This window comes from Mustela nivalis (genome assembly GCF_964662115.1).
Source record: "Mustela nivalis genome assembly, chromosome: 5".
In the NCBI taxonomy this organism is placed as follows: domain Eukaryota; kingdom Metazoa; phylum Chordata; class Mammalia; order Carnivora; family Mustelidae; genus Mustela; species Mustela nivalis.
This window is the reverse complement of record NC_139024.1, coordinates 115,640,307-115,666,423: the sequence shown is the minus strand read 5'-3', so window position 1 is coordinate 115,666,423 and position 26,117 is coordinate 115,640,307. Positions and strand designations below refer to the sequence as shown.

Genomic DNA, 26,117 nt, shown 5'->3' with positions numbered 1-26,117 from the left:
CAATGCGGGACTCGATCCCAGCACCCTGAGATCACGACCTGAGCTGAAGGCCTAGGCTTAATCCACCGAGCCACCCAGGCGCCCCTGTATTTTTTTAAAAAAAAAAGTATTGTTAAAAGACATTTTTTTATTTGAGAACGTGGAGAGGCAGAGAGAGAGGGATAAGCAGACTCCATGCTGAGTGTGGAACCCCTCTCGGGGCTCAATCCCATGATCCATGAGATTATGACCTGAGATAGAACCAAGAGTCAGATGGCCAGTCAACTTAGCCACCCAGGTGCCTCTCAAAAAAACTTTTCATTCTAAGTGTAGTTGACAATTCCTACATATTCTCTATGTCCAGCTCAAATGTCATTTCTTCTCAGTAGTTTTCCCTGAATTGCATTCTTTCTAACCTCTCCTGTCATTTCTATTTCCATAGTACTTTACCTCTCATCATCACCCTTTCATTTAGGAGTCCGTGACACTCCCTTTCACAATGGCTGTTTGTAGTTTGGGAGCTCATTGAGGGCAAAAATCATACTTTATTCATTCTATTATCCTCATGCCATGGTATCCTGTCTATTTGGGCAGCTATAAGAAGATACCATAAACTGCCAGCTTATAAATAACAGAAATTTATTTCTCCCAGTTCTGGAGGCTGGGAAGTCCAAGGTCAGAGTGCTGGCATATTTGGTGTCTGGTGAGAACCCACTTCCTGATTCATAGATGGCCCTTTTCTGGTGGTGGTGGCGGATAGTAAGAGGGACCTCTCTGAGGCCTCTTTTAAAAAGGGCACTAATCCCATTAATAATTATAAGGGTGATCTAATCGCCCCCCAATGGCCCCACCCTCTAATACAACCACCTTGGGGGTTAGGATTTAAACATACAATTTTGGGGGATACATTCAGAACATAACATTCTACTTCTGCCCTCCAAAATTCCTGTCCTTCTCACATGTCATCAATTCAAAGGTCTAAGTCCAAAGTCTTATCTAACTATCATCTAAATCAGATACAGGTGAGTCAGCATGTTTCAATTCATTGGGCTTTGTGGTATTTAGCATATTTAGACACAGCTGCCTAAGGTTACCTATTTCGACCAGTTTCTTGTCCAGACCTACTTCTGCAGGTCTAGTGATTCCACTTAGTTCTTCACATTTAAAAATCACACCCCAACTCCCATTTACTGTAGGTCATCAGCTGCTTCGAGGTATTTTTTTTTCAGTAGTGGAGAAAACTTTGTGCTAAGACACTTACACTTTTAGATCCAGTCTGTACTGGTTTCTCAGCCTTGACCATGGTGTGAAAAGTGAGCTAAGCAACCCAAACTGTAGTATTTTATATGGTTTGAACTGTCTTAGAATTTTAATTGATTTGCATTTTGGAAGAAGACTCAGCCTTTGAATTGTTACTCAGTTTACATCTTCTTTAATGTTGTACTATTGTAAGGGCCTACTTAGCCAGAGCGAGCCATTTTGTTGTTTATGCAATAAACTTAGATTGAACCTGCCCCTTCCCCCCAAGAGAAAAGCGCTTAGAAACAGAACTGGTGAAATATGACTGACCAGCCCCTGATAACGGAGCCCACATACAAGGACGTGTCTGGCCAAGTGGAAACGTCCAATCAGTGAAAGTGCATGTATTACCTTCCTACCTGTCAAGGATGAGCCAGGCCAGGTGGAAATGTCCAATCAAGGGAAAGCGCAAGTATTACCCGCCAAGGAGTGTGAGCCCTGCCTATCAGGCGCCAGACAAAGGCGCCAATTCCAGCCAAGGTCACAGGCTGAATTAAATGACTATCATGGGGTGAATTGTAATTCCATTGGCCACCTGTGTGTGGCCAGGCTCAACCACATGGCCTTTACTCTATAAAAGTTAGTCTGTGAAACTGGGAGGGGTCGCCTCTTTGCAAGAGCCGGCCCTGGCCGGTCAGTTTGATTCTTGATGCTTGGTGCAAAGTAAAGCTTTGCTTGACCTTCACTTTGTATCAGTCTCGTCCTTTTGTCTATGGACCCTTTCACTATTTACAGTCAAAAAACCATTTTTTTTTTTTTGTTTTAGTCTTACTACTTTGGGAAAGGTGGATGTTAAAGACAGACTGTAATACAAGCATCAAGTTGGGTCCTTCCAAGGTCATGCCTCAAAGACAAGATTTGGCTATGTTGCAGTTGCAGCAAAAAGGACCAGAGTCTAAACTCTACCACTTACTACCCAAGTGTCAGAAGCCACTTCCTCTGACGGGAATGTGGCAATACAAGGCAGCTGGTGTGAGAGGGTGGCAGCCCACAGAAATTGGGTTCTCCATATACTTTCTAGTCTCCTGTTTTAAGTGTGAACTATTTTCTTGGTTTTGACAAATTTCTATGCCTGTTCCTGCCACCTTGATAATTCATTCTGAGTTTGACCCTGTTTTCTAGTTAAGTCCTTGGGGCCATAGCAAGTACCACTGGCTGTGTTCCAGGGGATCTGGCTTTTGTGTTTACCCATTGTCACCACTCTTGGTTCCCCCTTAGGCTCTGCCATCCTAGCAGTCATTGGAACTTGGTTTAGACCAAACTCCTACTCATCCTTCAGGTGCCAGGTCACAGGTCTTTGTCATGGGGAGGACTTCCTTGACAGCCAAGATAGTTTCAGGCCTTCCTGATGTATGCCCTCAGACTTTCCTGTATTTTATCTTCAAGGTACTTATCACAATTTATAATTATTTTTGTCATCTGTTCTGCTCACCTTGTATCTTCAACACCTGGGACAGTACCTGACATACAGTAGGAGTTCAATAAATGTATTGAGTAAACAGGAACAAATGAAGCTTGTGATGTGGCCTCCCACCTCTTTTAGGTTACAATTGTCTATGACCTCACGCTAGTTACAAAACTTATCTGAGTCTCAGTTTATGCATGTAAAGTAGGGTTAATATTGTTCTATCTACCCCACGTTTTGGGGTGTACATGGAGCCATTGCTTAGTGAATGTAGAATGAGTGATTCAACATGTCATCTCTGTGATAAGAGACACCTATATTTTAACAAGAATTTCTTTCACCTAAGAGATGAGAGAAATTAAGTACCCAGGCAAGAAGAATTTTGTTTATTGAATGGAAAATAAAATTCAGGATACCTTTGCCCAGGGGTCCATTATTTCTCTTCTGCTTACAGCTTAATACTAGATATTTTTTAAAAGGGAGTAGGAGGTTTTTTTTTTGCATGGATTTGGGCCTGGTAATGACGGACTTTTCTAATTCCTAAGAGGTTTGTGTATGTCATAGATTTTAAGTTTGGTCCACCAAGAATCAGATTTTAGATTGCTTGTATCTTAAAAACTTGTAAGAAAGCAGCAGTGGTGAATGTGAATCTGATACCAAAGACAGCTCTGTAAAGCTAACATCCCCATCAGTTGGTACAGCTGATTGGTCTTCTGAAATAATGGTCGGATAAGATCGTGACCTTGGAGTGATGGCAAAATTGTTTTCAGCCTAACAATTCCTTGTATTAAAAAACTCACAGTCTTACATAGCTTAGCCTATTTCTGCTTTTCCACCATCAGTGCAGTGAGGATACCTTGCATATAAATTGCAAGTGCTACCCAGTTTCTCCTTTTCTTGCTCATCTCTTCACCACGTCCACCCACTTCTGGAATTTCTCCCACCCAACATTTCCTTAGGGATACAGAATACAGAGAAGGGAAAAGATGCAGGAAGGGTCCAAATGTAACCAGAGTTATATATTTTATTTGAGCCTCATCTCTTTAGAGAAGGGTAAACAGATGAAAGAAGGAAGTTAGAGATGGTTGGACAATATACCCCAGAGGTGTGGGGTATGCAAAGAGGGAAATCTTTCACTAGAATATTTGCTGAAGGTAAAATGAGGTAAGCCTACATAGGGAATTCGGAGATAATTCTTGGTGCTTAGTATTGTGATCTGGGAGTGAGATCCAGGTGCTGAGCAAGCAAGAGGCCCGCAGATGGAGGAGTCCCAAAACAAGTATTGTTAGTTTGTAACTAGTCTAGGTCTTCTGACCCAGTGAACCCATTTGGGTTAGGAGGATTTGCCCAGGGAATCTGACTCCTTATTCCCAGTTCATTTCCTAAGGATCTGCAGTTTTATTGACCTTGGGTGAATATGAATTCTTAGGTAGATTCCTCCTCTCCAATGACTGTATCCTAGGCTGATCCTGAGTTGGGGACCTGGGAGGCATAGACTGATAGAGAGGCCAGTACTGCTGCCGAGGATAAGTGTGAGCCTTTGGTCTGGGTTTGGACTTAGATTCAGGATCGAGCTCCAGTTCAGACTCTACCTCTGGTTCGGGCTCTAGCTCAGCCTCCCTCTCACGATCCAGGTCTAGCTCTAGGTCCAGCCCAGGCTCTTGTTCTGACTCCAGTGGGGGCTCCATCTCCATGTCTAGCTCCGACTCCTCCTCTGTAATTGGTTCCTGAAACATGCTGTAGTCTGAATTTATGTTTTTGGAGACATCTGGAAGATGGTCTGACACTCCATTCTAAAATACACACAATTGGATGGGTTAAAATTTCCAATTAAATTTAACTTTTGAACAGTCAAGGAATTTCAGAATACAATAGGACTTATGATACATGAAATCATGAGTTCCTGGCAAAGTAGAAAATATTTCTGACTCACATCTGCTTTTCAACTTTGCACCTTCCAGTTCCTTGTTTACTCCCTATTCTTTAGGCTAAATTCTGATTTGTTTGGCTTTCCTCACTAGCCTGGATTTCATTGTCAATCGTTAAAGCAGCAGTGGTCTTGGCAGCAATCTGAAACATCTTGTCTTCTTGATCTTACTTGTCTTTCCAACCCCCAGTGTAATTTTGGTAGGGCATGTAAGGCCCTTTGTGACCTTGCCTCTTGCCATCTGCTTTAGCTTTACCCACATCTATAGTCTCCACCCTTTGTCTAGCCTTAAAGATAACCAAAGATGTCTGACTTCTGCTTACCTTTGCTCATGCTGCTCCCTGTGTCTGCCTTGTCCTTCTCCACCTTGTCCACATACACTTATTCACTGTTCCAAATTCAGATCAAAGATGACCAACCAGGATCAGAGCTTCCTTTGTGTTCTAACTATATACCTCACACACACCTCTATCACCGTGCTAATAATGTATTGCCTTATTTATTTACAAATCTGTATCCCCTATTAGACTCTAAGCTCCTTGAGGTAAGGCAGTTCCTGGTTTTTGATAACCCCAATACCAGGCACTGAGCTGACCCTATAGCAGATGCCCCACAGGCTTGATGAATTAGTTTTGCAGAAGCATTCCATAGAATTAACAACTTTCACCTCAACTGAAACAATTTTTTCTCTTGCAACATATGACATCTTTTGCTTTTCCTCTTTACTTCCTGACTGCTTCTTTCTGGTCTATTTGTTATCTCCTCTACTTCTTTTGGACTTCTAAATGTTAACAAGCCGCAGGGCTTGATCCTGGGACCTTTTCTTCTGCACCTATGTTCCTTCCATTAGGCAATTCCATTTAGGCCCATAATTTTCATTATTATATATGTGCCAATGACTTTTTGGTTATAACCCTTCCTCTGATCTGCTCGTTCATATGCCCATTTCCATTCTGACATCTCCACTTGAACATTTAACAGGCATCTTGAATTTAATACATTCAAAGTAGAATTTGCTCCTCTCTTAAGTTCCCTAGTTTAGATGCCAGAAAAAAATTTGGCATATTCAATACCAAGTCTTAATATAAGTCCTGATAAGGATGTTAGTAGACTAGAAAAATGCTTTTTAAAAACAGAGTAAATATAATGTCTATCTTAAGCCAACTGTTACCACTATCCTTAATAGAGATACATAGAAGTTTTTCTCATAAAATTCAGGAGTAAGATAAGACAGCTCATTATTACTTACGTTGTTCTGGGAGATCTAGCTATTGCCATAATATATGATACTGAAATAAGAATTTTGACAATTGGAAAATAAGGTATTTATATTATTTGTAGAAAATATTTTTCTATCTAGAAAACTCAAGAGAATTAACAATGAGACCTCTAATAAAAGGTCTAATAAAAGGATACACAAAAGTGGCCAAATAATTTTATGTGAATAGTTTCCTATAGGCTAGCAATTGCCTGGTAGAAAATATATTGAAAAAGAATGTTCATTTAAAAAATCAGTAAAAGTATAAAACAAGGTTTAAAGTACTTAGAATTTGTCTGCATAAAGAAAATCACAAAACCTTACTCTGAATGCAACATTTAAAAAGACTGAATAAATGTGAAGACAGTCCATGTTCCTAGATAGGAAAAACAAACACTGTAAAGGTATCAACTGTCAAATTATTTCATATTTTTAACGCAATTCTAATGAGAATTTTAATGGGCTTCTCTTTGGGGGGAGGATGGGGTGCTGATAAAAGATTTAAAGTCTGGAAGACTAAATTGGTGAGAATGACTTAGCAGATTTTGAAATAGAGCACTGGTGACACATGACTTCTTAAGCAAATGCTAAATGTATTACAAAGCTGTATTGAAGCTATACTCAACAATGAAAACACTAAGCTGGAAATAGACTTTAGTTTTCATAAGAATATTTTATAAAAATAGCATTTCTAATCAGTGGAGGAATGGCAGCTTATCCAATGGATGAGTTAGCTCAGAATGGTTAGCTGTACAGAAAAAAAAAAAAAAAAGATTACTCTAACACCACACTGAAATGCATTCTAACTAGATTAAAGAGTATAACATATAAACAGTTAAAACATAAAAATCTAGAAGAAAATATAAATGATTAATTTACTTCCTAAGTGAGATGATGTCCTAAATAAAAGGCAAATGGAAAATAAGGTTAATATAGGAAAGACAATGTAATATGTAAGGCAAATCTGCCAAGTATATTATAATTATAAAATAGAGAAAATTCCACTTATAGTAAAGGCAGAATACATAATTCAGACCTCCTACTGAGGACAGCCACAAGAGCTGGATAAAATATTTTAAAACTTTTGCTTGAAGAAACTACAAAGCTAACAAACATCATGAAGAACTACCAGGCCAAGATTTGGAAGAGGTGAAAATCTACAGAGGTGAGTCTGGCATTTGGGACAGATTTGTAGAAGGTTTTTGATGATCTTGAAGTGACACATATATATGGAGCAGTACTTTTGACAACTTTAAGGGCTTAAGAGTTGCCAAAGTTGCTTTCCAAGGTCTGCTGAAGGAGGGGCTGTGGCATGCCTTCCCGCAGACAGGTTGGGCTGTGGGTCATCTGGAAGGCCTAGAACACCTCAAGTCCTAAAATCAGATCAGTTATCCTGGATTGCTAGTGTCTCCAGGTACTTAGCAAAACAAATTCTTTCCAGAAGAAAATTATCATCCTGGGCCTCAAATTATTTTTACAAACACTTTCTAAATATAATGTCTGGCACAAACCCAAAGATTACCATGCACACTGGACTTTGATAGTGAAAGATGGACATTGAATCTCTAAGGTAGTAGTTCTCAAAGTGTGGTTTCTGTACCAGTAGTATCAGTGCTTGTTAGAAGTGGAAACTCTCAAGCTCTACCCCAGACCCAATGAATCAGAAATTCAGAGGATGTGGAGCACAGGGGTCCTGTAGTCTGTTTTAACAGCCTATTTTGGTGATTCTGATGCATACTAAAGTTTGAAAGCCACAGGAGATCTCCACGCATAAGCAGGACAACCTCTTGTCAGAAATGTTAAGAGAATTAATGCTCCAGATGGGGATGAACCTAAGAAACTCCGAGGTTTCTTCCAACTGAAAGGTTTTGTGACTCTATGATTTTATAGATGGGAGTGGGGTATAGAGCAGAACAGAAAAAATATGTCCATTGAGGAAAAAGTTGTTCAGGATAAGCAGAGGCACATAACCTGTGAGATTTCTCAATAATTAAAGGAAATACATTACTTTAAAAAGAAAATGGGGCACCTGGCTGACTGTAGAGGATGTGACTCTTGATATCTGGGTCATGAATTCAAGCCCCACACTGGGCAGAGAGCTTACTTAAAAGGAAAGAGAGGAAAAAAAGGCCATGTTTTACAAGTTTGGATCTCTTTTACTTTGTAAAGTGTTCAAAAAGCGACTTCTGGGTGGTTCAGTCATTAAGTGTCTTCCTTCAGCTCATGTCATGATCCCAGGGTCCTGGGATTGAATCCTGCATTGGGCTCCCTGCTCGGCAGGAAGCCTGCTTCTCCCTCTCCCACTCCCCCTGCTTGTGTTCCCTCTCTCGCTGTATCTCTGTCAAATAAATAAATAAATGAAATCTTTAAAAAAAAATAAATAAAAATACTGAAATAGGCCCAGGTCTTTACTTAGTATTAATAAATGGCTAAAAATTCTGGCTTATCGATCATTCTCCTTTGTGTTTGTCAGGTTGAGTAAATCTTATGTTACTACCAATGTAAATGAGAGCCAAAGTGTTAGACTGGCAGGTCTTTACCTCTGCTAGTTCATCAATTCTATTATTCATCCCAAGGGTGGTGTAGGGATGGATTCTAAAGCTATCGCTAGGGGAGATATTTAAAATATTTCATTTAAATCTTTAAATAAAAATAAAAATATTTAAATATTTAAAATATTCAGTAACTGGAATGGCCCTGGCACTAACCAAGCTTGCTATAAAGGGATCCTTGAGACCTCTGCTGGTTGGGTAAAACTCTTCAGCTGGGAAAGGGTCTTGAACGGAGCCCAGATGCCACAGCAGTGGGGGGAACTTGGGACTCAGTTCCAGTGTTATTTACCAACTATTAAGGGAGCCCTTCAATGTCCCAAAGTCTGGCACAGCCATACTCAAAAACCTTTCCTGGCCATTGTTCATCTCGACTTAATCGGGTGTCTCCCACTGCTCACCCCCCACCGCGATGCCTCACGTCATCCAACCTTGTCTGTTTCTGAGTAGGTTTCCTGTATCACAGTCTCAGATTCGTCCACGCTTAACTCGGATGACTCTGGAAACTTCCTTGACAGGGCAAACAGCACAGCGTCATGGAGAGTGAGGAACAGCTGAGCCTTCGTGATGCCAGCGTCAAAGAAATCATTCTTCTCAAATGCCCTGACCACAGAAGCTACAAACCAAACCCGAACACACAGGGTCAGACACCAGGGGAGGAGCGCGCCCAGGGTGCAAACAGCCCTCTCACAGAGTGGATACTCACAGTGACATCCTGAAATGAGTACCAAAATGTTTGCGTTTTGGAAAGCATTGCACATCTGTGGGGAAAGAGGGAGAGGAAAGCAGCATTAGTGATCTTCACGCTCACGAGGAAAGGGCCTTTGGATTAGCTAAGTTTTAATACCCCTTTGGTCATTCACTTGTCTGGAGTATTTTTACCTCTTCTTTCCAGTTCAGCTCTCTAAACATTTGATGAGTGGACTTCCATATGCCAGGAAATGTCTAAAGTGTTAGAAATACAGAAGAGAATCACACGTTCTCATGTGGGGCAGGGACTGAGAGGGATGTCGTCTATGAGCTCAGGTGGGAAACAGTTCACACCAAGAGATGGTGCTCCTGAGGACAGTGCTAAGACAGACAAAGGCACGGGTGTGATGGGAACATACCGGACAGTCCTGAGGAACAGCCAGGTCTTGGTATTATTGTTTAGTGTATGCATGGGACCCCTTCTTCCTGGAATTTGCTGAGCAGAGGAGGAAAAAACCAAAAATGTGCCAAGAGATGGTTAAGTGACATAGTAAAGAATGGAATTCAGGAATCCTGAACCTTGTATTCGGAACTCCTCTGCACAGCCCTTCAGTGCAACCTAAGACGGAAAAGCCCCAAAGGTAAGACACTGAGTATAACTGAATCTGAAAATTGGGTGGAGACAAGAATGTCTTGGATGGGGGAGCCCTTAACATTAACTTCTTCTGAGCCTCTCATTTTATAGATGAGGAAGTGAAGACCCAGTGTAATTTACTAAACTACCTTGGGTCAGATGGATGGAGAACAGTAGCACAGCCAGGATATAGGACACAACCACGGACAGCCAACCAGAGTTCTTTCTGCTCCCAGAAGTTTCCTGTTGCCTCAAGACCCAAGAGGAACTGGAATCCCGTAAGAGAGAATCAGAGTTCTTTAGGAATAAGAAGATTTTATAGGATCAGGGGATAAAAGAAGGAAAGTCAACTGAAGGGGTAGATCTCAAGGGAAAAAAAAAAAAAGTGGGCACAGTCAGACCCGGGAAATGAGTGTTTGGGTTGTTTGCACACGAGCCATCACCAACGGGAGCAAGAATGAGACAGGGCTGCAATGGACATAAGGTGGCCAAAAAGCAGATATTGTACTTATAAGACATTAGCAATAAAGCTGATATGGCTAGTTATGGGTCTAAACATTGCATAAGGAGAGGAACCACAACTGTCAGAGAAACCAGAGAGGAGGAGAGAAGCCAGGACTCAGGGACACAGTTTCTGAAGGAAAAGTCTCCCTGCCCTCTTTACCCAAAGATGCAGGCAAGGTGGAATGAACTGGGGAAATCCTGTAGGTCCTGGACCAGGCAGCCCCAGGCTTGTCATGTCCTCTTACCACATCCTCACATCTGAGCATCTTTGACAATGTCCACTGCAGAGCTGCAATATTGCAGAAGATTCTCAGTGGTTTTTTTTTTTTTTTTTTCTGTAGCATTTAGACCTGTTCTTGAAAAGGTCTGCAGTGAACTCCAAGGATATCCTAAGAGGGACTGGGTGTGTAGCACAGATGGCCACCTCAGTGGTATTAAAATTACCCACTTTTAAGTTTTGAGAAAGAATATGCCATGCTTAGAGAACCAATCCCAGTTCAATTGAGTGGTTCATTTTCTTTTTAATCTGATTGACCAACACCCCCGCCCGCCTTTTTTTTTTTTTTTTTAACATGTTATTGTCAGAAAGAGCGATAACATAAGCAGAGAGAGTGGCAGGCAGAGGGAGAGGGAAAGGGAGAAGCAGGCTCTCCGCTGAGCAGGGAGTCTGGTGTGGGGCTCAATCCCGGGACCCTGGGATCATGACCTGAGCCGAAGGCCAACGCTTAGCCTACTGAGCCACCCAGGCACCCCTTACTTTGGTTTACCTTAAATTGTCTTTAGTGGCCAAGTTTCTAGTGGTCCCAGAGGCACATAGCAGCCGATCAGTGGCTGATGGTGTTCAGTCAGGATGGGGGCAGGCACAGCTAGGAGGGGATCCTGGCTCTTGTGAAAGCCTCCTCAGTACTTACCTGTCTTAATGACACCGAAGCCTGTGGATCCACAAAATGGACCATGGAGAAATCCAGGATAATGGTGTGGATACTGGTTAGAAGAGAGCTATCTGAGAAGGGGAGGAATGATCTGTTCCTCCCCTGCTTTTCAGCAATGCCAGGCAGTGGCATTGAGCTGTTTCTAGAGGGGTTATTAGAAAGCCAGGCTTGGTCCACGTCCTCATAGTTTTGTCCGGGGTTTCTGTAGGAGGTGGAAGATTGGACGTAAGGCACTTGTTCATCAGACATGGATTGGCTCATGTTCATGCTGTCAAAACGCGAGCAGCGGATCAGGTTAATGGAGGAAGAGTCTTGGTCCTGTTTACTTTCAAATCGTTCTGTGTAGACAACCTGAGACAACAGAATTAGGGGAGGACCATGAAGAGGCTCAGAGAAGGGCGACCCCTATGCCATTCTGTCTACGGACTCACTGCCCTCTCTCGCAGGAAAGCTCCCTGTGGACCAGAGCTTGGATTTCACTTGGATACCTTATTGTCCCTTTGAGCTCACACCTAAAACTACATGCACCATCATCATTTCCCTTCCAGTTTCCTTCAGTGCACTAGTGACGATTTTATTGTCCTGTGAGCCAGACTTAAAATCATTTTTGCTTTATTCCTTCCCCTCCTCCCTGGGTTCTAATTTGTCTCCAGCACCTCCTAACATATTGTCTGAGGTGTTTCTTCCATTGGTCCCTTTCTCAATGCCTCCATCTTTCCCCAGATTTCCTTAAGAAGATAGAGGTTACTTGAACGGGGCTGTCTTTAACTTTTGCTCCTTTCATCCTAATAGGCTTGGAGTGCCTGCCATAGCTTAAGGACAGTACCAAGCACTGGGAATACAATAGTGTGCAAGGTGTGGAATGCCCTGCTCCGCAGTCACAGGCACCAGGTTCTGCCTGAGGAGAGGGCATGCGCCCATTCAAAGGATAAACGACAACACAGGTAGACAAGAACTATAAGGTACATGGAAAAATTTTTTAAAAAGTTAACTTGCTAGAGTGGTATAGTTGGGGTGATGTTTCTTCGAGGAAAAAACTGCACAAAATAGTATGTGTTGTATAGCAAAAAAAAAAAAAAAAATGATGTGGATGGCTAATAAATTATAGTTCAATGGAGATGGGTGTTTCTCAAGAGTTGAGAGTTACTGAGGCCAGGCTTTTGGGGGAACAGCGGAAGACGGGCTCAGTGGTGGGGAGATGCAGGTGAACCTTTCACCTCCAGGTGGAAGGAGACCTCTGGGAGCCTCCCTCACTCTCCTTCATCCACTCTACATACTCTTGTCCCTTAAGGACTTTCAAGATCCGCTCACACCGTTGCCTGCCTGAATTTCCCAGGCCTATTACTCGGAGGACCCCATACGTATTTCCACCCCAGGGTCCTTATCCAACCTTATCCACAGGCTGGGAGTCCTCTTTTTCCCCACCTGACCTAAATTCAAATTTCTCTCTCCTGCCTAGCTCAAGTCCATTGCTACCAGGACGTTTGCCTGACTTTTTGAGATCACGCTGATCTCTCTATACCTGATGTCTTATAGTTGTTAAAATCGAAAAACACAATTCAGAACATGACAGTATACTGTATGGAATGGTTGACTGTCTTACTTTATCAATTTTTCCTTAAACATTTTATTTATTTGAGAAAGCACATGCGTGTGTGTGCGCACACACTACAGAAAAAGAGAGAGAGAGAGAGAAAAATCACGAGCCGGGGGGGGGGGGCAGAGAAGCAGACTCCCTACTGAGCAGGGAGCCCAACACGGGAGTCAATAGTCAATTCTGGAACACTGGGGCTCAATCCTAGGACTCTGGGATCATGACCCAAGCCAAAGGCAGATGCATAACCAACGGAGCCACCCAAGAGTCCTCTACTTCATCGATTTTAAGATGCACCACTACTTTATATGTCAAGAAAAGAAAAACTAGTCACTGCAAATTAAATTGTGACATGCCATCAATTACACAATGAATCCAAATTTCAGAGAAGTGAAAAGAACATATATCCTAGGATGGATAATATACAGTAAGAGCCTTGTTTGTCACATTAATAGAGAGCCATCTACCTAGCCTGACTTAAAATTTCATGTGTTGGGCCCCTGACTGGCTCAGTTAGTAGAACATGTAACTCTTGATCTCAAGGTTGTGAGTTCAAGCCCCACATTGGGTGTAGAAATAACTTAAAAGTAAGATCGCTAAAATAAAGTAAAATTCCATGAATTGCTCCAAAATAATTCTGTGATTTTGAGGGGCTAAACATGGGTGGGAATACAGATGAAACAAAATTGACTATGAGTTGATAAATCTTGAAGAGGATGGTGGGTATATTGAGGCTCGTTATATTTGTCTCTACTTTTGTTTATGTTCAAAATTTTCATGAAAAAAAATTTCTAAAAAAGAACAACATGGGGCGCCTGGGTGGCTCAGTGGGTTGGGCCGCTGCCTTCGGCTCAGGTCATGATCTCGGGGTCCCGGGATCGAGTCCCGCATCGGGCTCTCTGCTCGGCAGGGAGCCTGCTTCCTCCTCTCTGCCTGCCTCTCTGCCTACTTGTGATCTCTCTGTCAAATAAATAAATAAAATCTTTAAAAAAAAAAAAAAAAAAAAAGAACAACATGGATGAACCTTGACAACATTACTCTGAGTGAAGTAAGCCAGTGACAGAAAGACAAATCCTGTATGATTCCACTTAATGAGGGATCTGCAATAGTCAAATTCATAGAGAAAGACAGTAGAATAGGGGTAGCCAGGGGCTGGGAGGAGGAGGAAATGGGGAGCTTTTGTATAATGGGTACAGAGTTGCAGTTCTGCAAGATGAAACAAAATCTGAAGATAAGGGCACCTGGGTGGCTCAGTTGGTTTGGCGTCTGCCTTCAGCTCAGGTCATGATCCTGGAGTCCAGGGATCAAGTTCCGCATTGGGCTCCCTGCTCAGTGGGGAGGCTGCTTCTCCCTCTGCTTCTGCCCCTCCTGCTGGTTATGCTCTCTCTATCTCTTTGTCAAATACATAAATAAGTAAAATATATTTTAAAAAATCTGTTGATAAAAGGTAGGGATGGTTGCAGAACAAAGTGAATATATTTAATACTATTGAACTCTACACTTCAAAATCGTTAAGATAGTAAATTTTATGTGATGGGTTTTACCACAATAAAAAAGAAAAAGAAAAAAGAACTCCCTGAGGACAGAGACCCTTCAAATTTGTTTTTCTTTTTCAAAGTGTCACAGTTCTGGGTGCAGAGTAGAAGCTCAAGAAATACTAGGCAATCCTATTCTACTCTAAAATTTATTTGCTGATGTCCTGTAAACACCCGCCAAGATGCTCAGTGCAGTGTGGAAACAAAAATTAGATAAAGTGGTAATTCTCTCTTCTTGGGAAGGGAAGTTGGTGTTTTCAGGGAGTTGAGTAGAACCTATGCTCCATTAGGGTACATGGGAATGAGAATGGGTGCTTAGTGTTTGCAAGTGCCTACATGAGGAGGGGGAACGGGTTGTTTTTGTTGAGGGGAGTAAAGTTGTGTGTGTGTGTGTGTGTGTGTATACACACGTGTGTGTGTACACAGAACTGCCCCTTCAGAGTATTGGTATAGACTGGGTGAAAGGTCCCAAAGCTACAAATGAACTGTGAGGAAAGGGAATAAATATTAGACGAAGGGGATTAATTTAGACCACGTCCGAGTTGGAAATAATGAACACTTTGTAATTCATCAGCTAAAATATCCTTCAGATGGTGTAAAATTTCCATCTATGCTTATCTGCCCTCCACACCCCATCATCATCTCCTTGGTCACAGGCAGGCAGACATCAGGAGACCCTGGCACATCCTTGGAAACCCCAGCCACCGCGACTCTGCTGCCCTAGTGGGAATTAGAAACAATCTTTTTTTTTTTTTTTTTTTTTTTTTTTTTTAAGAGGGGGGATGAGGAGCAGAGGGAGAATGAAAAAAAGAATCCCATGTAGGCACCATGCCCAGTACAGAGTCCAACTCAGGGCTCGATCCCACAACCCCAAGATCATGACCTGAGCCAAAGGCAAGAATCGGATGCTTAACCAACTGAGCCACGCAGGCACCTCTTAGAAAACAACTTCTAAGTCACTTGTTTTCAGAAATCTAAAGCCAGGCAGGTGAAAGTCAGGGAAACAGGTACAATTAAGGTCTTACTATCAATTTCAATACGCAGAGTGCACTCCCTGTGCAGGGACTCAGCCATCTCCTCCTTCTTACTTAGGTCAAGATCTAAATCTCAAAAGGGGACCTGTGTCTTCATTTCTGAGTAGAAATCTTTGACTTCCCATTACCCCAGAGCCCATCTCAGAGCCGAAATCCCTGAGGGGGTTTCAATTGTCTTTTCTTAGTTCTTCTTTTTAAAGGACTAGTGCACGTCTTTATAAAATGTGGGAGATGTTGTGCAGAAAGGAAGAGGGGCTTCTAACCCTGGGTGATGGCTCCACTTCGTCACAGTTGCAGAAACAATGACAAATCTTTTCTTCCTGTGAGCCTTCTTCACTTCGATTAAACAGACGGAACACTTCTTCTTCTTTAAGCGGCACCCTTACCATTTCAACCTGAGAGAAGTAAGAGACGTTGAGGTCAGATGGTGAGTGGGCAAAGAGAGGGGCCCCTGGGGGTGGTGGGGAGAGCCGGTGGAGAAAGGCAGGGGAGGCGGCCATCACCTCTTTCAGCAGCTTGTGCTTTAGGTCATTAACGTTGACAAAAGTGATGGAGTTACAGCACTGGAAGATTTTCACTCCAGGAATGTTTGTGACCTGTGAGACAAATGTCAAATGGAGGGCGATTTCTCTGCTCTTTTATGGAGGAAGAAAAAAAAATCTCTAGAACCCCCTGGAGAATCTGTATTCTTCTTTATGGGAGGCCGGAATTAGCAAGTTCTTTCCTCCCATTTTCACCCCCTGCTCTTCCTGCTTTCTTCTTCCCCCTCCCTTTGCTCCTTTCTTTTTCTTGGCCTCCCTCTCGCTAGAGGACGTGACCCTTAGCTGGCTATTGTACTCTAAAGATCTACCTGCTTATGTCACCAGCCTCTGCCTTTTTGCCTCCCTCTCCCCGCCTTGGGAGATGCGTATCTCTAGAACAGCCAACGACAGCAAAGGGATTTTGTAGAAAAACTAAGCAGCAGGCCTGGTCTAGTCCATCCTTCGGGCAAAGGAGTGGGATTGATTTGGAGTCTTACCTCCCGATAGTCATTGAAGTTTCTATATATGTTGGTGTTAGGGATCTGACCCAGGAGGAGGATCTTAGTTCTGAAAGGAAATGTATTTGCTTTTAGATCGAAGTTGCCTTACCTCACCATGGCCAACCTCCTGGTACCTGAGACAAAGTACCTGTGTGACTGAACAGTGACGATGAAGAAGGCAAAACCTACTGAAACAAGTAGCCCAACATCCAGTCCCAGGAAAATGGCAGATGTAAATGTCACCAACCAAATAACCTTATGGAAGAGGGGAAGAAGGAAAAAGGAAGACCATGACAATAAGCAGAACTGAGAAAACCACCAGCTCTATCTCTCAAGCCCCCTTCCTCCACCCCCTCCTGACACCTAGAACTTAAGAGCACAAATTCCACAGCCTTATGGACTGACACCATCACAAAGGTTGGGTTCCAAGACTGTCTAGCGATTCTTGTAGGCATCCTTGGTCATTTCTCTCTTCAATTCTCTCTTGAAACCTCATGTGAAAAATAGGGATAACAATATCTACTTTGTAGGCTCTGTTAAGATTAGAAATCCCAAAGCAACCCAGAATACTCACCAAATGAACAGTAATTGCTATTTTAATACCTACCATGGTTATGGTGAGCCTTTAAAAACATGTCAAGCTCTTACCCTAACACCTTCTCCATCACTCTCAGCAGGCAACCTGACTCATCTTCACAGAGTGGATAGGTTCAAACTCCCTTAAATATTTCCTTCCCCCTTCACTTGCCACTTGTTAGTATCCATGCTTAACTTTCCCTCATTCTCTTCACTTCCGTTGGAAGTTCTATCCCTCCTCCAAGGATAAGAAGTGGTATCTGTGTGCTGGACCACATCCTCTCTTAGATCCTCTGAGACCTGGATCCCAAAACTATCCCCTTTCATATCTCTTTGCCTCTATTGGGTCTTTCTCCTCTCATGATATGATATTCGCCATCTTTATTTTTTGCTGTTTTCCCTTTATGTCCTCAGTAGTGTGCTTTAGAAGGAGGGAAGGTGCTCCAACGTTTAGTCTGCCTGGCAAGACACTGCCTTCTCTTAGTAAGATTTGTGCCTCCTATCCTGGAATGTGTTCACACTAACCGGATTAAAAATCATTCAACTGTGTCATGGATGACAAATCCTTTTTACTAGATTTGCATCTAACTCTAGCCACTTAATTTCTTTTTATTAATTTTGTGTCATTTTGGAATAAAGTCTCAGTATTTCCATGCACCAATAACCTTGACTCCCCCCTGCTTTTTAAAGCTAGAGTCTTAGTTATCAAAGAATTGCTAGTGTCCTTCACCTTGATCTCTTTTCCTTGTTCCCTCTTTCCAACCTACCCCTCTGTTCTTCCCTTTCTCAGCCAGTCTATCTATACTCACACAGTCATATTGATTCTGCCTCCATAGACTGGGTAGGTTGTAAACGGTTTCAAGGTAGGGTAGGATGTTGCTCAGAATAATACCAGCCAGGATAGCCTATGGGGAAAAGGGAAACCCTGATTAATTTTCCCTTCAGAGGTAGAATTCCCAGTTCTTCACCAAAAACAAACAAACAAACAAACAAACAAACAAAAAAACCCACAAAAAGGTCAGCCATGCTGCTCAGAAATGTTAAAAAATCCTCAGGGCTTCAAGGCAGAATCTAACGTAGTTTAAGAAACATTTTCTTGTTTTCCTCAGTCCCTGCGCTAGCTTATCATTTCTTAGCCATTTCCTAGCCATCTCCTCTATATGCTCTGCTTGGGAATTAGAACTGATCCTATCACCAGGAATGGCTGGGTCTAAGCTCGCTCTGGTTTTCTGAGATTACTCAGTGACCAGTGGACTCAATAAGTCAGAGAGGAGGGATAGGCAAAGATGAAATAAGCAGAAATCACTTCTTTTCCATCTTCATCTTCTTTCCAATCAAGAATCTCTAAATGTGGGGCACCTGGGTGACTCAATAGGTTAAAGCCTCTGCCTTCGGCTCAGGTCGTGATCCCAGGCTCCTGGGATCAAGCCCCACATCAGGCTCTCTGCTTGACAGGGAGCCTGCTTCCCCATCTCTCTCTCTGCCTGCCTCTCTGCCTACTTGTGATCTCTGTCTGTCAAATAAATAAACAAATAATTTATTTAAATAAATGAAAAGATGTTTAATTTTTTAAAATTAAAAAATCTTTTTAAAAAAGATTTTAAAAATATTTTTTAAAATGTTGCCATTCTGAATATTAAGGTAAAACATACTCATGTATAAAAAAAGAAGTAGACTTACATATAGTTTCCATCATCCAAGAGATAACCATGGTTAACATTTTGGTATGTGCTATATATTTTTTCCACATAAAATTGGAATATTGAACATACTATTGTGTATCATATTTTTAAAAATATTGTGTTGGTCCCCTTGCTAACTGGTTGAGATCCTAGCCAGGATGCTCCACCAACTACTCCAATAAATATTTTATAACAAGCTATCCATAATCTATCCCCAAGGAAGGGCTCATTCATAGTTTAATGCTCATAGAGCCCCATTATTACAGCGGTTTAGATATTCTACTGATCAGTTGGTGTTCACATCTTCTCAACCAGAAACATCCTATCCAGATGCTATAAAAATAATGTGAGCCAAAAGAAAGGCATGTTCTGTTTCTAATGTATGTATAATAAAGGAGGGCCCTTGGTGAATTCCAACAGATTTTTATTTGTTTGCAGTTTTAAAGAATTCTGATTCTTCTAGCTATACAGAAAAAAGAGAGAGAGAGAGAGAAGAAAATCCCTATTCAAAGTGCATTAGTGAGCGGCTCTCCTAAAATAGACTCTAAGAGTTAATGCACCTTGCTATAGAAGCTACATTCTGGAGATGACTTCTGCTGGGAATCAGAGGACAGCTTGTGTGATAAATACAAGCTTAATCCCACCTTCCATGTATATAGATTCTGGGGCTGAGTTCCAAGATCTCTGAATCACAACAGCAGAAGGCAGCAGGAGCCTTGAGGTAGTCCCCCTCTCCTGAAACCTGATACTTACCAGGTGGGATGGAGGTGTTCAAAAGCATAGGGATAATATTTGCAACCACTCCAGCTTGTAAGCAAGCTGCTCCCCCCAGTCATGAAACTTCTTCTCACCTCCCTTAATACTATCTAAACATGGCGAAAGGGAACGTTAAGGAAATCTACAAGGAAATTGTGGTTACTGAGCATTGATCTGTATTGTAACTGAGAACAAATTAATGACAGCCAATCATTAATGCCCCTGGCATTTCTAAATGCAGGGTGATCAGTCCCTCACAAAGGGAAGAAATGGCAAGTATATGGAGGTGTCCCAGCTGAACAGGGTTACAACCCAACTTTCAGAACCTGCTGTCTAGTGTAAACTTATCACAAGGCAGAACGGCAGTAATAGGGGGATTGAGTTCATATGAATGCAGAACAAGGCCTTCTGGAAACAGCTTAGGAAAACAGATGGCATGAATACACAATGAGTTTCCAAGCCTGAGTCGGTGAGGGGCGTTCTGGCATCTGAAGTCTATTTTGGTCATCTTTAACTAAATCCTTACTTATAAAACTTACTTTATAGCTTAAGCAAGAAAAAGAAGATTAATGAGAATGAGAAGAGTGACAATAATACCTAATACCTCTTGTGCACTTACGATTAGCTCAATGCTGTTCTCTCTATATTACAAACATTACTTGATTTAACTCCCAATCTTGTGAGGCGGATGCTATTATTTTAAAGGGAAGGGATGTGAGCTAGGACAGGGCCACCCCTGGGGACAAGGTGAATGCCCTGCCAAGACACAATCTGGAGATCTGATCTTTCCCCACTTGGTTATTTATCAGTTCTACTTACATTTGGCATTTCATGGAAAAAGTGTCCCACCTTCACCATCAGGAGCAGCATCACACCTGCGCCTACCAGAGATGCAAACTGAGGAGATAGAGCCAGTTGGAGAGAGACCATCAGGAATGTATTGGTCCCTGTCTGCAATTGAGGCCTTCTGCTTGGTGAGAAGCGTGCTGTTTTTTTCTTTAAAGGAGTTGAGTGTAACCATCCAGCCTAAGTGCATTTTTTGTTGAGCTGACATTTTCAGGTCTTGTTAAAGCACTAAGCATACACTAGGTACTCAAGAAATACTTGTCAAATGAATGCATGAATGCTTTCTGAAAAGTGCTAAATTGTCTTGGCTATTTGAATCTTTATTGCCCTAGCTTTGTGCTGTGAAATCTGGAGTCTTCTAAGGTCGAATTTTCATTCCCTCCCAAATTTAACTCCTCCTGAAACATTCTAGAAAAGCCCTAGTAGACCCATTACTGTCCACCCTAAAATCCCAACCCCTCCATTTTCCCATATCAGTAAATACCTCCCTCCTCACTCTCCTGCTTGGAGCTTAGGTAGCTTTCCATCAAACAGTGTTAGAAATGCTCCATATTAAAAATGCAATGATAATCATTTCTGATGTTCCTCAGTTTTTCTCTGCTTCATTACCATAAAAAAAAAGTTACAAATGTGAGTCAGGGCAGCAGAGAGCAGCTCTGGGTCTTTTGCTAGCTGTGTGACTCTGGGCTCAGTGTCGCTTGGTAAGCAGGGGTTCTGACTGGCAACTACAGATAGCAAACTGAGCCACAGAGTTTCCTCTAGAGTCTCAGGGCTCTCTGAACAGAGTCTTGGACTCAGTATGTCCTCCATAGCTAAATCTCCATCATTTAAGCCTCTAAGAACAAAAATGGATACAAAACAGTAGAATCTCCCACTGTGTTGGGGGATCTGTGTGGGGGAAGATAAAACAAACCACTGATCAGAACTATGGCCCAAACAAGCAAGATCTGAGGGAGTCCCTCAAAGCTAACCCATTAAGTGACAGATGAGCAATGATGCTCGAATTTTTCTCTTTGTTTCTTAGGAGTGGAAAGAAAGAAAGAAAGAAAGAAAGAAAGAAAGAAAGACAGAAAGAAAGAAAGACCTTCTTACTGGATTCCCTCTCTCTGCTCACTGCTATTTGCTTATAAATGCATCACTAAAAGTAAAAGCAAGGAAATCAATTTCCTGCTTCCTTCTTTCCACAATAGTAGGATTGAAAGGAGATTGAGGAAAACGGACCACTACAACTGAAACTCAGGGAGTTCTACGGACACACATGTTATACCCTGTGGTACTGAAACAGGTAACTGAGAACATGAGCTTCTCCAACCAATGTACACATCAGCCTGTTGCTGGATCTAGTGTAGTAAGGGTCTCGCATCGGGTGGTCTTCGTTGGCACTGCAGAAAAACTACTTTGATCAGCACAGGAAAGTACATCAGCACTTTTCCTTCCTACCACTTCTTTTTTCTTGCTGTTTGGTTTGTTTTTGGTTTTGTTTGCCTCTGTGTTTTGTTTTTTTGGCATTCCTGGGTAGGCTTGACCTACCTCCCACTTCTTTTCTCCAAGTTCTTCTGATTGAAGGAAACAAAGATAGGCAGATGCTTAAAAAAAAAGCTGCATAAAACCTAGATTTAAATGAGTACAAATCTGACACTGAATCCCACAAAATTTGCTGCTGAGAGAGGGGTGGGAGGCCTGCCAATAATTGTGTCTCCCTGGGCTGCACACGCAAAGGAGCAGACTTTGGGATCAGAAGGCCATCCTTGGTGGCATCGTGCCTTAGGAGGATGCTTGATGGCTCTCTGAATCTCAGACGCAGTGTCTGAACAGGGTCTAAAGACAGCAAGCATGTAGAACTTTACATCTCATTCATATTTTGCTATTCTGCTCCCATTTTCTATCTCTTTCCCAGGTTTTCTTGAACAAAAACTGCCTCTGCTGACTCTGCCTTCTCTTCGGGAATTCAAGGCACAGTGAGTTCCCACAAGCCACAGCCACTATCCACATGCAGACCCTCAGACACCAGACACCAACTACTCTATACACAGTGGGTTCCATGAAGTCGACGAGCACATTGCCAAGTACTGGCCCAGGCCCTGGGAACTTGGGGTAGAAGCTACAATTTTTGAATCTCCTAAGTGACAGGGGCTATGATAAGCACAATTGCCATCGAATTTAATTCTCCTAACTGAAAAGTTATCTCTAGCCCAATTTTACAGATGAGGACTGCAGCCTCAAAAAGCAAAAGTAACTTGCCCAAGGTCACCCATGTAGGAACTACTGAGTCAGATTCCAATCTATCTGACCGGCTGATTCCAAAATCTAGGCTCCCTCCAGCTGGCCCATTTGCTTCCTGTAAGAAGAATACAACACGTTTCTTTCTCTTATGTCTCTTTCTTTAATAATAATAATTTTTTTAAAGCAGTTCTGAGAGCCTTGGGACATGACTAGAAGACCAGTCCTTGGAAAGCAGGGAACAAGGAAAGGAGCCCAATCACGGAGAACATGGAAATCCAGTGGTTAGAATCTTAGAATGAGGGGAGCCGGACGATGGATTGGGGGACAGTCCAACTGACCACAGGTCTGGGGCTCTTTATATTCCCTCTGCCCTGGCCTGCCAACACTGAAATCCAAGCCTTGGCTGGATGAGCCAATATGTTTTGCTGTAACCAGGGAAGATAAGTGGGTTCTAGACAAGGGAAGTTAAAGTGAAAATTAGATTAAAAAAAAAAAAAAAAGTGGCCTTTGGTGGCAGTTCAGGTCTGAGAGGTACAGAGCCTGCCCCTAGCTTCTCCTCCCAGAATTCTGAGGAACTTGGAAGAAATGAAGGTGTTCCCAGGCAAAGTGACTCAAAAATCCCGAGAGAGGAGGGATAGAGAGAACACCCCACTGCTGTGGGATGAAGACGGCTGAATGAATCTCCAAGGCCTTTGCTTGTCCAGATCAGAAACTCAGAGTGGAGGCTGGGGATCCCAGTGCCTCCACAGCCAGGGGCCAACTAACATTCTCTGGTCAAACCAGTGATTTCCTGGGCAAATTAGGGTCTCAGGGAAGGGTTGACCAGCATCCCTAGGAGAATGCCTGTCTGTGAAGCATCACTATGCCACAGGGAGAGTCATTGGTAGGGGCAGGAGAACAATGCAGCAGCAGCAGCAGCAGCAGCAGCAGCAGCAGCAGCAGCAGCAGCAAATAGATGAGAGCCCCAGGCTGCCTCTGAATTGGGTACTTTTTCCGACAGGCTAAATGCTACTCAAGCTGAACGGAAGCCTTTCTATCCTAACCTACCTTCCTTTCTTTTTCTTTTTCTCTCTCTCTTTCTTCCTTCCTTCCTTCCTTTTTTAAAATTTTATTTATTTATTTGAGAGAGAGAAAGAGAGAGAGAGAGACCAAATAGGGGGAGGGACAAAAGGAGAGGGAGAGAATCTCGAGCCGACTCCTCACTGAGCACGGAGCCCAACACAGGCCTCAATCCCAAGACCCCGGGATCATGACCAGAGCTGAAGACAGCTTCTTAACTGACTGAGCCACCCAGGCACCCCAGTCCTAACCTTCTTTCAATAATCTACAGAAGTCCACTTCTTCCATCCCTCTCTTTCTTGTATTTATAGATTTATGGCACTTTTTATTTTATTTTTTCTTTTTTAAATTCTTTTTTATTATGTTATGTTAGTCACCATACAGTGCATTATTAGTTTTGGATGCAGTGTTCCGTGATTCACTGTTTGTGTATAACATCCAGGGCTCCATGCAATACGTGCCCTCCTTAATACCCATCACTGGGCTCATCCATCCTCCCCCCAAAACCCTCAGTTTGTTTCTCGGATTTCTCCGATTTCCCCCCCTTCACTTTTCCCTTCCTTTTCCTAATGTCCTCCATTCTATTCCTTATGTCCCACAAGTAAGTGAAACCATATGATAATTGACTTTCTCTGCTTGACTTACTTCACTCAACATATTTATATGACTTATTCCGCACTTAATGTTACTTGCCCTGCGATTTGGTTTTTCCAACTGTGTGCGTTGTTTCTCCCCACATGTATCTTACACTTACCTACTGAAGATACAAGGCATGTTGTTAAAAGTTAGTGGAGACTAATGTCTGGGATGGCCTTTTCCTCTTCTTACCATGAAATCCCCTCCTTTGACTTGAGTGTTTGTACACATGTGCAGAGAACATCCTTCTTTTTTACAGAGCCCACCTTCCTTCTTTCTGCCCAACAGTGGTGGAAAAGAGCTACACCTTTCAGGCCAGAGTGTCTGGCAGAACGTGAAGTGACATGATATGGTCTTACTCTAGACTCAAGCTCTCGACCCTGCTAACTTTTATTGCCTTTGACCTTATACTTCACCTATATCTACCCAGGGTCGGGGACACTTTATCCTCCCCCATTAAAGTGTAGTGTCCATTCTTTGACACTTAAGTTTCTACCACGTGTTTGAGACCTAAGTTCATTGTTGACCTCTGTCACTGTTTCTCTGCCCTCTGAACCCTGACCCATTCTCTGGGCTTACTCCAGTTTCGATTCTGATAGTTCTCTGACATTTCATCATGCTGCAGAGCTGAGCTGGGACACCTCCCATGCGGTAGAGCTAGAATTTCTATCTAGTCAGTTCAGAACTTATGAACATTGGACTTACAAAATCTCATGCCTGCAGTTAGACAAAGAGCTGGCCTTTAAAGTCTTCTCTACCATCATTCTCCCCTTCGTTCTCCCCTCTGACCCACACATTTAGTTTACTAATTCAGCATACCTGAAGAGAATCTGACCCAGATGATTTGTATTCCAAGGCAGACCGGTCATAAATTCTCGAGGCTCATCTAGACAAAGGCCTTATTCTCTATCATGAAAGCCTCTTGCCATGCGCCTTGGGGAAACTAGGAAAGTTTCTAGTTCTGCAGCTAGTATGGGGAGAGGTGTATTATTTGCTTTCCCAGATGAGGACTGGGCATATATCTTTCCATGGAAAACAATGTTAAGAGGGGATGGTTAGTTTACCTGAAATATTATTCTTTGGGGGATGTTACACGAAAAAATGGGTTTTTATGGACTAATACATAGAAACCTCTCATATAGAAAAATATTTCTACAGAAAATGACTTACAAATTCGACATTGGCAATAATTTTTAAGACAAAAGTCCAAGCAAAAATTTAGGCAAGCATGAAATCCAAGTTGCTCCAAGAGACCTTCCCTAACAAACATAATACCAAAGCAGCAGTATGGGGCACCTGGTTGGCTCAGTTGGTTAAGTGTCTGCCTTTGGCTCAGGTCTTGATCTCGAGGTCCTGGGATTGAGCCCCCCCTTGATCTTCCTTTTCGGTAGGAAGTCCACTTCTCCCTTTCTCTCTGCCCCATCCACCCTGCTCATGTTCTCTCTCTCAAATAAATAAATAAAATCTTAAAATAAAGCAGCAACAAAATTAAATGAATAAAATACTCCTCTATGAATATACATATGAGTAGTATAAATATGTTCATATTAAATTCTATTCCAACATACCTGCTGTCTTCCTCCAGTCTTATCTTGGATAATTGTCCTGATTATAGCACCAGTAAACACACAAGATCTGAAAAATGAGCTGATGACATTGCAAAGACCAATGGCTATTAAATCCTGTAAAGAAATGGCAAACACATTTGGCCCACTGTTTGTGGAAGAAGGCAGCATTGAGTTTGAACTCAAGGTATACTGTCTATTTCTTATGTTTGACGATAAGATTGTTTCCATTATTTTAGACAACACTGAAATATTCTTAGAAAAAACAAAAGGATAGAAAATCTGATTCCTGGACTAACTTGAATCTTCATTTTAGCTAGCCATCATAAGAAAAGCACTTTTTCAAAGTAAGAAGTGAATTTTTTGTCTTATTATTCCCTTTCACGTGATTACTGGGACATAGAATGGCAGAG

The 26,117-nt window shown here is 42.3% G+C and overlaps 2 protein-coding genes across 16 annotated transcripts in view; one reads left to right on the top strand and one right to left on the bottom strand.

Moving 5' to 3' along the window:
- Window positions 1-26,117, top strand: part of MAPK14 (mitogen-activated protein kinase 14) — a 182,775-nt gene that overhangs the window by 21,609 nt on the left and 135,049 nt on the right. The gene's annotated exons all lie outside the window — the stretch shown is intronic.
- SLC26A8 (solute carrier family 26 member 8) overlaps window positions 3,657-26,117 on the bottom strand; it is a 78,470-nt gene continuing 56,009 nt past the window's right edge. For 4 of the 14 annotated variants that reach the window (XM_082732340.1, XM_082732343.1, XM_082732344.1 and 1 more), the window contains exons 10-21: window positions 25,708-25,821; window positions 20,195-20,272; window positions 17,747-17,842; window positions 16,510-16,616; window positions 16,359-16,428; window positions 15,844-15,936; window positions 15,604-15,735; window positions 11,157-11,528; window positions 9,300-9,362; window positions 9,124-9,178; window positions 8,849-9,033; window positions 3,659-4,476 (exon numbers count right to left, since the gene is read on the bottom strand). In XM_082732340.1, coding sequence (XP_082588466.1) covers window positions 4,066-4,476; window positions 8,849-9,033; window positions 9,124-9,178; window positions 9,300-9,362; window positions 11,157-11,528; window positions 15,604-15,735; window positions 15,844-15,936; window positions 16,359-16,428; window positions 16,510-16,616; window positions 17,747-17,842; window positions 20,195-20,272; window positions 25,708-25,821 — 1,776 coding nt within the window. In that variant the 3' untranslated portion in view covers window positions 3,659-4,065. Of the gene's footprint in view, window positions 4,477-8,848; window positions 9,034-9,123; window positions 9,179-9,299; window positions 9,363-11,156; window positions 11,529-15,603; window positions 15,736-15,843; window positions 15,937-16,358; window positions 16,429-16,509; window positions 16,617-17,746; window positions 17,843-20,194; window positions 20,273-25,707; window positions 25,822-26,117 lie in introns of all 14 variants that reach the window. The other 10 variants (XM_082732331.1, XM_082732334.1, XM_082732332.1 and 7 more) reach the window with 8 other exon arrangements.